Here is a 10,492-nt window from a genome sequence, read left to right on the forward strand (position 1 = left end):
CTCTGCTGGATTTTCGACACGACTTAAGGTGTTTTTGGTTCTTTTTAAACTTGTATTAAGTCAACTATGTTAAAAAATTGTAATGAAATTGTCAGGTGAGCCGGGACAGCTTTCCTCCTCCACCCAGCTGCCACAGTAACCTCGATTCACGTCTGTGAGTAAAATATTGATTTTAATTATAATTTCAATATTATTATATGTTCAGGCATGCCCATGTATCACTTATAAATATATATCTATGTAGTTAAACACTGGACACATTTTATATTGCATTTTTAATTGATGAAGTGCCATGGATATTATTTTATGGTAAATTGGAGCAGTGTGCGTGTGTTGGCGTGCGTGTGGTGTTGGATATGGACAGGATGGGTAGACGCGGCTGGAGCTTGATTTGCTTGGACCCGATCCTTTTATGGATAAGTCAGGGTAGGCACGGCTCGAGATGATCTCGCTGGCCCCCGCATTTGGTCTATTAAGTGAAAGTCCGGTTTGAGATGTACTCGCTGGCAGAGGTTGGATTAAGAGAGCTGTATAGAGGATCATCTCCCATATATGTACTGTTTGAGTATTATTGAGTGTGTGAGTGCTCCAAATTACATTTTTGCTGTTATGATGTGATTTGTATGAAAATTATGATAGTGTTGCATTCTAGTCTTTATGATGCATTAGCTTTAGATAACTATAGAAATTGTACTTAAAATCGATATTTTACTCCCTGAGTTGAACGCTCACTCATGTTCACCTTATTTTTCTATGATACAGGAGATTTCTTGTTGAGTTCTAACCTACCTCTCTCCCTCGCAGGTCATCTATTAATGTCTGTGATATTTTGTATAATTTCACTAACTTCTAGAATTTCGCATGTGTTAGGAGTATTTTATTTGAATTGGGTCTATAATATAATATCGTGTTGGATCTATAAAATTATTAGATGCATGTATGATTTGATTTGATGAGGGAGCTGAGCTCCTATTTGATTTTATGACATTATGAGTATGTGGAGGGTGAGCTAAGCTCCCCAAATTATTATATATTGTGCTTAAAGGTCGGGCGAGTCAAAAACTCCCCGTTGTATGGTCCACGTTATGGCCGAATTATGTCCGGTTGTTTTCATGAATATTGGGCTTAATATGGGCCTTATGATTGGATTAAGGAATAGTTAGGCTTACTACGGGCCTCGAGGGCTTTAGGCTGGCCTAGGTCCTCGTGCCGATCCGGCCCATAGGTTGGGTCGTGACACAAACTCACCATTATCAATTAAATATGTTGTTGTCACCCTATTTGCCTCCCCATTATCTAACTCACCATCATTTATATTTCCATCTTCCACATTATTCTCATGAGCTGCATTATTAGCATCCTCATCAATCTCCTTAATTACAACACATTTACCCTTGTTTTGCATTTCATCAATCCCTCTTCTAAATTCCCTTCTTAAGTCATCGACATTGAGATGCTCTACATAAACATCTACTGAGCCTTCTAATTCTACATGTTGGCACATTGTTAATACATTATTGTCATAGCCTAAAGGCCTCAACCCTTCTCTATAATCCTTCCCTGGAACTCTCCAAAAATACCTTAGCAAACCTTCAATTTTAATACCCTGGCATAATTTATCTAACCTAATTAAACTCATTTCATCCTTTTGACAGTAAGGGACAGACCAATGAACCCCATCATAATAACCCCATTCACTCTTAGTTCCTTTGACATGTAAAACCAGTGTGAAATAGTTAGGGTTATCATATCCTGCCAATTTGCAAAAAACTCCAATTACGAAATTATCCCTAAATAAGCACATAAAAACAAATACTTTTTACTATAATAAAGGAAAGAAAACCCTAATCACACAAATTGAAAACTATTTTGTCAAAACCCTAATTTATTAGTAGAACCCATTCACTTACAATAATAAAATACTATTTGTCATTATTGTATTATAACTCTAACAAACAACAAAAAAAGGTATAAAATATATTGTGGTACCTGGAAGAGAATCTGCCATTTGGGTCTACCATTGTCCTTGTCCTTGTCCCCAAAAGTTGGTTGAAGACAATAACAGCTCTTTTCGCCTCCTACAGTGGTCCCAATATGTCAACATAGAGAAAAAGAAAGGCACCAAAACAACACCCAAACAAAATTACAAATCTTACCTTTTTCAATGTGGGTTTCTACTATTCTATGTGCCGTAATCTTCTTATAAGAACAATGATTTGGGTATGGTAACAAGATTTGAGAGAGGAAAGTGAAATAGGAAATCAACAAACATAAATTTCATCTCTCAAGTCGATGAAGAGTCTTGTAAAAGGAAAGAAGAATTTCGAAGTCAAATATCTTATATAAGTGTATATATTAATTGGTTTATCCACGTGAATTTGCCATATCATCACCTAGATGGAGGTTTGGACAGAAGTTGGAACAATGAGTTTGCTTTCTGCAAAATTGAAGTCCAGTGATTTTTTTGAACGAAATTGAAGTTTAGTTACTTTAGTGAAAACTATCATAAAGTTGGGTGACCTCCAATGATAATTGCTATTTTTGGTAGTTCATATAAAATATACAACTTAATAAAAATTGGTATTTAATAATTAAACTTTAACAGAATAGAAAATGAATTTAATATAATATATATATATATATAACTATTAAATTGCCACATAAATAAAATAAATAATATTAATTAAATAAAATTTAAATCTTCAATTAATAAAATTCAATTTTAAGAAAGATTATTCAGTGTTTTCGTAATATATGTTTTTTACTTTTATAAACATAAGTTTTACTCTTTTAAATAAAAAATAATTAAATTATTATGTCAATAAAAACCACTAATTTTTTACTTCTAGTGCAAACTTTAAATCCTTTATTAATATTACATCAATTCTATAATCTAATTGAATTATTATTGCAAATTCAGTGTAATAAGATGATTATTATTATTATTATTATCATTATTAGAGAGAGGGGTAAAAAAAAAAAAAGTGATCAGCTGAAAAGAGCGTGGAGTAAGGAGTACTACTTGTTAGGCAAAGGAGGGAAATGACTTTAACCCTACTAAGCCTAAAATTGAAGCGCCTCTCTTCTCATTCTCTAGCCTCTCGGCCTGAAACAACTCCAAGCAAACAGTGAACGTCTAGTCTTTGAACTTGAGCTGTAGAACCCTACCGGAGGCATGGGAGATCTCTCATCCAGTAATAGCTCCGGTGAGGGTCAGACGGCCCCGAAGCTCCCGATCCCTGGCAAGAGAAACATACTTATCACTAGCGCCTTGCCTTATGTCAATAACGTCCCTCACCTTGGCAATATCATCGGCTGTATTTCTCTTTCCTTTGCAATCTCATAGTATTTTGCTTTTTTTCTTTTTGGCTAGAATCTAGTTGAGATACTTTGGATTTATGTTTCTGTAATTACTTCTATTGGCAACCAATTGGAATTGTTGAAGCTGTATCTTTATGCATAAGTGGGTTTAACGTTTGAATCGACTCAAAAAAAAAAAAATCCTTTGTAATTTGAGTTCGTTATGCTAGTATTTATATGTTATATTCTTTGTTTTTTTAGTTGTTTATGATTTTTTTTTTTTGGTTGTTGCAGCTGTTTTAAGCGCTGATGTTTTTGCTCGATATTGCCGGCTTCGAGGCTACAATACCATATACATGTGTGGAACTGATGAGTATGGAACAGCAACGGAGACCAAGGCCATGGAGGAGAATTGCTCCCCAAAAAAGATTTGCGACAAGTAAAATTTTTTTCACTCAACTTGTTTAATAATTATCAGCCATTAGTGTTTGTTCATTGAATATCTGTTAATGCTGAGGGATATATAATGTTGCTTATTAGTTGATGAATATGATGTTTTAGCTCTTGTATATTTGGCTCCAATACTGCATGTGTATGTTGTACCATGAAGTGAATCATGAATATCAAGCCTTATATATATATTGTGCCTGAAAGCTACTTCTATTTTCTGGAAATAAGGAGTGCTACCGCACACATTTGGTGCACCCCTCATCCTTTACATGGACTATAAGAAGTCGGAATGTAAATTCAGCCAAGTGGGGTGGGTAATCCAAGTTTACAATAGTTGGGGCATGTAGAAAAATAGATCTGATGAGCCTCTGAATCAAAAGGCAACGGGTAGGCTGTTTGAAGGCCGCCACACGATCAATACAATGTTTAGGGCTGAGATCGGAATTTCTGTGTTCTTATAAATATTTTGATATGTTCTTCCATTTTGATTTCATATAAATTTAGTTTTTTGAACTTGCATTGAAGAGTTAATTGACAAAATAATGTATCCAGCTGAATTTTATTGTAAGGATTTTTCTCCCCTTGGTGGTGAGAAGTTTGTTATCTGATACTTGTGTATAAGATAATTCATTTATTGGGCTAAATATTTTATAATTGTCTGTAACTTCTTCTCTGTGCCTTTTTAGGTACCATGCAATTCATAGGGAGGTTTATAAATGGTTTAATATAAGTTTTGATGAATTTGGACGTACGTCAACTCCACAGCAAACTGAAGTTTGCCAGGCAATTTTTAAGAAGTTGTTAGAGAACAAATGGCTTTCTGAGAGCACAATGCAGCAGGTATGGAGTCATATTTTGCTTTGTTTATGACATCACATGGCTCTTATATCTATGCATTAATTGCCCAGTTGGTTGTTATGTTTGTATTTTGTGTGTCAACTACCTAATTTATCTTATTTTTGTGGTGATCTTGGCATGTGTTACTAACTCTTACCATGATTCAGCTATTCTGTGATACATGCCAAAGGTTTTTAGCTGACCGGCTTGTAGAGGGTACTTGTCCAACTGAAGGATGTAATTATGATTCTGCTCGAGGAGATCAATGTGAAAAGTGTGGGAAGTTGTTGAATCCAACAGAGTTAAAAGATCCTAGGTGCAAGGTATGTGACATGTCTGGTAGTTTCAGTTGCATTGTTCTAGCAACATGATCTGGGATTGTATAATTTGGGCTAGAATGTATAGAGAAACATAGTGCCATGAACCTAAATATCTCAATTCTCAAGGCCCTCTTCACACTGGATACTTTGTATTCCTCAATTCATGTCTATGGGGAAGGTGAACTTTCTTATGCTAGGATAAGTGCAATAATGCTTGATGATCCTATCAATAAATTGAATGTGGAAGCTGAAATTTAGGCTGATCTGCCAACTTTGTGCCTCACTTTGAACTTATTTCAGAGCTCTTAATTATCAAATTTACAGGTCATGATAGTTGCAACTTTTTTTTTTTCACATGTAGCAATAATATTACAAAAATGTGACTGTATTTTATTTTACTTTGCATTTATCCTAATACCTGGACAGGTTTGTCAAACCACCCCACGCATTCGCGATACAAATCACTTGTTTCTTGAGCTTCCTCTGCTAAAGGATAAATTGACAAAGTACATTGAGAGCATGTCAATAGCTGGATCTTGGAGTCAGAATGCTATTCAAGCAACAAATGCATGGTTGAAAGAAGGATTGAAGCCACGATGTATTACTAGAGATCTGAAGTGGGGGGTTCCAGTGCCACATGAGAGATTTATGGACAAGGTTAGAAAACATATTTAGTACACTGCCATTGCTTCCAGTTAAAAGTCCAAGCAAGTGTCAAATGGGTCTTTTAATCTTGTTGATCTATCCTTTTTTTTTTTCTCTTGTTTCTTCTTCCATGTAAATGATGGTATCCATGTAGTCATTTTCACTACTTGATAACTTCCCTTTACATATTTTTGTAGGTTTTCTATGTCTGGTTTGATGCACCTATTGGATATGTCTCAATCACTGCGTGCTACACACCTGACTGGGAGAAGTGGTGGAAGAATCCTGAAAATGTGGAGCTTTATCAGTTTATGGGAAAGGATAATGTGCCATTCCACACTGTAAGTGTACTATTCTCTAGATTTTCATTGCCAATCTATGTGTGGAGAGATCAAATGTTAAAATTAGACATTATAGATCTCACATAATATTTGTGTAAATGTTTTATATCCCTGGTTGTGCCTTTTCTTTTGGGGCTTAATCCTAAATTAATTTCATGTTCAAGAATCTGTGAATTTTGTTCTTTTTCAAAATTTTTATCATGATTAAAGTATTTTTATTGTTTTATTTGTAGTATTTAGAACTGTAAGAGAGATGGATCTTTAATTTTATTTTTGATAATATGTCCGCTGAAGGAGCTTGGAATGTTCAGATGATATAGTACCATGTGGCATGGTTTGTGTATTGCGGCACCTTCTCATAGGCTTTTGAACCATAATTACTTTCTTTTGTTTGTCTGGCCTGATATCAGATTGTTGATCTGAATGCCTGGATTTCTTCTTTCTTTGAAAAAATCGGACCTAGTTGAAACCTTCCTGTTCTCAATTTTTTTTGGCAGTCTTCTCTCAACTTTAGCTGGCTGTTCAGATAGGATGCTTAGTTCTGCACCCCCCCACCAACACCCCACAAACCCCCCCACACCCCCCCCCCCCCCCAAAGGTAACAATTCTTATACCTTGAGGGTGCGCTCCTTAAGGATTTGCCAACTTAACTTTATCAAAATTTTCCATATCTAAAATCCTGCATGGAAAGCTAGAGAAATTCAGGACTTCTTGTTGTAATTGTGTTTTATCAGGGCCTTTTTGCTCTTATTTTATCTGTAAGCTGACAATATCTTGATTTCTTTATATGTAAATGTTTTCTTGTATCCTTAAATCTTATTTCAGGTGATGTTTCCATCTACACTTCTGGGAACTGGTGAAAGTTGGACTATGATGAAGACAATAAGTGTTACTGAATACTTAAACTATGAGGCAGGTTAGTCAACCATGTGATATTGATTTCTTCTTTAAGCAATAATCGGTAAATTATCATGCTCAACTGGGGGAAAAACTACTATGAGGATAACCTTCACTTTATGAGGAAAGGAATGTTTTGCATTTGATATGGTGAATTTGTTATTTGTTACTGTAGGAAAGTTTTCCAAGAGTAAAGGCATTGGAGTTTTCGGTAATGATGCAAAAGACACAAACATTCCTGTAGAAGTGTGGAGATATTATTTATTAACTAACAGGCCAGAGGTAATCCTGTTCTTTCTGATCCTATTTTCACACTTCAGTTAAATTTGTCATCCTGTTCTTGCAATATGTAAAATGCTAATTTGTTTGTCTTGCGTTAATCAGGTATCTGATACTTTATTTGCATGGTCTGACTTGCAAGCAAAACTTAACAGTGAGTTGCTAAATAATTTGGGCAACTTCATCAATCGAGTTTTGAGTTTTATTGCTAAACCTTCAGGTACATGAACTGCTTAAAATTCAGCCTTAGATTTCTGAAATTATTGTTTGATAGCCAGAATTTTTGGTCTTGGCAAGTCATACATCTTGACACTATTTGCTTATGTGGGGAAGGAGTTGTAGACCTTCATTTATAATGAGGTTTAGTGTTTTGAGTTAACTGCTGGAAAAACTCATTTACTTTCTTTTCTTAAATTTATTTAATTCTGAAAATTTTCCTTTCTCTTTTATTCCCTTTTCAATTGTTCCATGTTCCCATTTTTGAAGCTTTGGTTGCACAGATAAACGTCTATTTTCTTAATTTAAATAATTCCCTTCCTAAAATTATGCACTTGATGCATATTCAACTATCATGCTTTTTTTCCCTTCATTTTATTTTGAAAATCTTTGTAGAGCTTTGTAATAGGGCCAATCATCAATCTGATGCGCTTTGACCTTTGAATGTTCATAAGTTCCAGGATGGGTTGCTGTTGCATTTGTGCATATTGTGGAAAAACTGACAAGTTTAATCTACAGGAACAGGATATGGTTCCATTGTTCCAGATGCTCCGGATGCAGATTCACATCCCCTGACAAAGAAATTGGCTGAAGAAGTTGGTAAATATGTGGAGCAATATGTTGAAGCCATGGAGAAGGTATCAGTTTTTTTAATAAATAGTGTTGTTGCACAATGCACATTACTTGAATTTTTCTCATTTTCATAATTGCAATTTTTCCAGGTCAAACTAAAGCAAGGACTGAAAATTGCGATGAGCATTTCTAGTGAAGGGAATGCATATTTGCAAGTAAGTTTGAAACTCCGGAATCACTCAGATTCTGAAGCTTTATTACTTGCCTGTCTTGTTATGGTTTTGATGTTTTTAGATTGCTGCAAAACTAATTTCCTTTACATTTTTTTTTATAGGAAAGCCAATTCTGGAAGCTTTACAAGGAAGACCAATCTTCATGTAATATAGTCATGAGGACTTCTGTAGGACTTGTTTGCATTCTTGCATGTTTATTAGAACCTTTTATGCCATCCTTCTCTGTTGAGGTAATTTAGTTGCTCTGTAAATCCATAAGTGGCAGTCCTGGAATGTTTATCATTATCAGAAGTTAATTTGAGCTGACACATTTTTTTAATTGGTATACAAGGTTTTCAAGCAGCTTAATTTGCCTCCTGAGAAAGCTTCACTTTGTGATGAAAAAGGAGATATTGATAGGGCAAAGAGACCTTGGGAGTTTCTACCTCCCAATCACAAAATTGGGACACCAGAGCCATTGTTCAAGGAACTGGTAGGTCCTGTTATACCTTATCTATTAGTGTGCACACATGTCTAGGGGTTGGTGGGTGGTATCCACACATGCATGCTTTTGGTGTTGATGTGGGAGTGGGCATGTTGGATGGGGCCTAGTCATATTTTTATCTTGGTTATAATTTACTTATTTATTGATGTGCAGAAAGATGAGGAAGTTGATTTCTTCAGGAAGAAATTTGCTGGAAGTCAAGCTGAGAGGGCAGAAGCTGAAGCAGCAAGGATTGCTGAGCAACTGAAGAAGACAAAAGTTTCAGGTCATTAATAATTCCTGTCCTTTTCTTCTCAATCAAACAATTTTATTCTCTATCACAGAAGCAATTGCTAATTTGCTCTTGATTGTTTATTATGACCATGTAAGAGTTGTTGGTGATTGGTTTCTAAACAGTTGCTTACACAAGTAGGACCTTCTTTTTTTTGGGGTGGGACTGTGATTTAACAGATGGTAGTGGGAAGAAGCAACAGACCAAAAAGCCATCTGCAGCGACGAAATCAAAGAGCACTGTTGAGCCAGAAATCTCCATCACAAGACTTGATATTCGTGTTGGCTTAATTAAGAAAGCTCAGAAGCATCCTGATGCTGATTCCCTATATGTGGAAGAAATTGATGTGGGGGAAGTAGAGACTAGAACAGTTGTTAGCGGACTTGTCAAGTATATACCTCTAGAGCAGATGCAGGTATTTGTCTCTTTCTTATAGATCATAACACTAGGATGCTTTTTTTTTTTTTCCCACTTTCAGGAACTGCCTGACTACGAGGTTGTTAATGATTATGACTGTTTTTGCAGAATCGGAAGGTCTGTGTTCTTTGTAACTTAAAGCCAGCAACCATGAGGGGCATCAAGTCACAAGCTATGGTTCTTACTGCTTCCAACAGTGACCATACCAAGGTAAGCAAGCCTGTGCTTTTTCAGTTGTGTTGGCATCTATGCATATGTTTCTGAAGACGTGTTTCCAAGCATAAAATCATTTGAACACCTGTAAGGTACTTGTATTATTGAACAGCATGACTTTCATGGTGATGCTGGATTGAAGGTGAGTTAGTGCATGATATTTCTGCATGTGAAACTATTAGTGGGGATTTACTGCACTTAGAGACTGCCAGGGATTTTTATGCTGACAGTTTCAAGCAATAAAGTTTGTGTTGTATTAAATACCTTTATATTTAAAGAATGCACAATACTGCCAATGTCACCATGTTTCATGGAATGCAGCATTCTGGCTGGTGGTGGTAAACCAGTTGTGAAATGAATAGTGGTTCTTTTAATTTTAAGGTTGGTCAAATGAGCGTAGTTGATGTGTGCTGATGTTTTAGCATAATAATTTATGTAGTCTCCTATTGGTGATGATTCGGATTTCAATGTTGACATGACTAGTAAGTTCTTGCTGCTGATGGTTATGTAATTGCTGATGTAAGTTTATCAACTCTGGATTTCTTTCAGTTTGAGTTGGTTGATCCACCTGAATCTGCTGCTGTTGGGGAGAGAGTTGCCTTTCCTGGATTTGAAGGTCAGCCTGACGATGTCCTAAACCCTAAGAAGAAGGTCTGGGAGACGCTGCAAGTGGATCTCCAAACCAACACAGATCTAGTAGCCTGCTATAAAGATATTCCATTCACCACATCAGCTGGCGTATGCAAGGTTGCATCCATTCAAAGCGGATCAATAAGCTAGATAGCATAATTATTGGAAGTCAAGCCAGAAAGTCCTAGATTTTGACTTGCTTTTCTCTTTTTAGTTTGCCAGTGCATTTCCCATTTGATGTAAAAATGACTTTTTTTTTTTTTTTTAAATGAACTGTGTAAAAATACAAATGGGGAGCATGAAACTGCTTCTTGTATTGCCTCATTTATATTGGAGTTGTAGAATTCTGTTTTTGGTTGGCAATGAAAAAAGTCTGGATTAAAGCA

At 35.8% G+C, this 10,492-nt stretch overlaps 1 protein-coding gene across 2 annotated transcripts; it reads left to right on the forward strand.

Annotated features, from left to right (window-relative positions):
* Positions 1–3,025: 3,025 nt before the first annotated feature.
* LOC110636196 (probable methionine--tRNA ligase) lies at positions 3,026–10,492 on the forward strand. 2 transcript variants are annotated; one of them, XM_021785773.2, is made up of 17 exons: positions 3,026–3,317; positions 3,595–3,739; positions 4,437–4,590; positions 4,755–4,910; positions 5,334–5,564; positions 5,750–5,893; positions 6,719–6,809; positions 6,966–7,072; positions 7,175–7,289; positions 7,805–7,923; positions 8,008–8,073; positions 8,193–8,321; positions 8,423–8,563; positions 8,729–8,840; positions 8,972–9,261; positions 9,372–9,473; positions 10,026–10,492. In XM_021785773.2, the coding sequence occupies exons 1-17, from the start codon at positions 3,176–3,178 to the stop codon at positions 10,254–10,256; spliced, it is 2,475 nt and encodes an 824-aa protein (XP_021641465.2). In that variant the 5' UTR covers positions 3,026–3,175; the 3' UTR covers positions 10,257–10,492. The 2 variants fall into 2 exon arrangements, with proteins under 2 accessions (XP_021641465.2, XP_021641466.2); XM_021785774.2 differs by having other exon boundaries at positions 3,028–3,317; positions 9,026–9,261.

Source organism: Hevea brasiliensis, chromosome 15 (genome assembly GCF_030052815.1).
Source record: "Hevea brasiliensis isolate MT/VB/25A 57/8 chromosome 15, ASM3005281v1, whole genome shotgun sequence".
NCBI classification, from domain to species: Eukaryota; Viridiplantae; Streptophyta; class Magnoliopsida; order Malpighiales; family Euphorbiaceae; genus Hevea; species Hevea brasiliensis.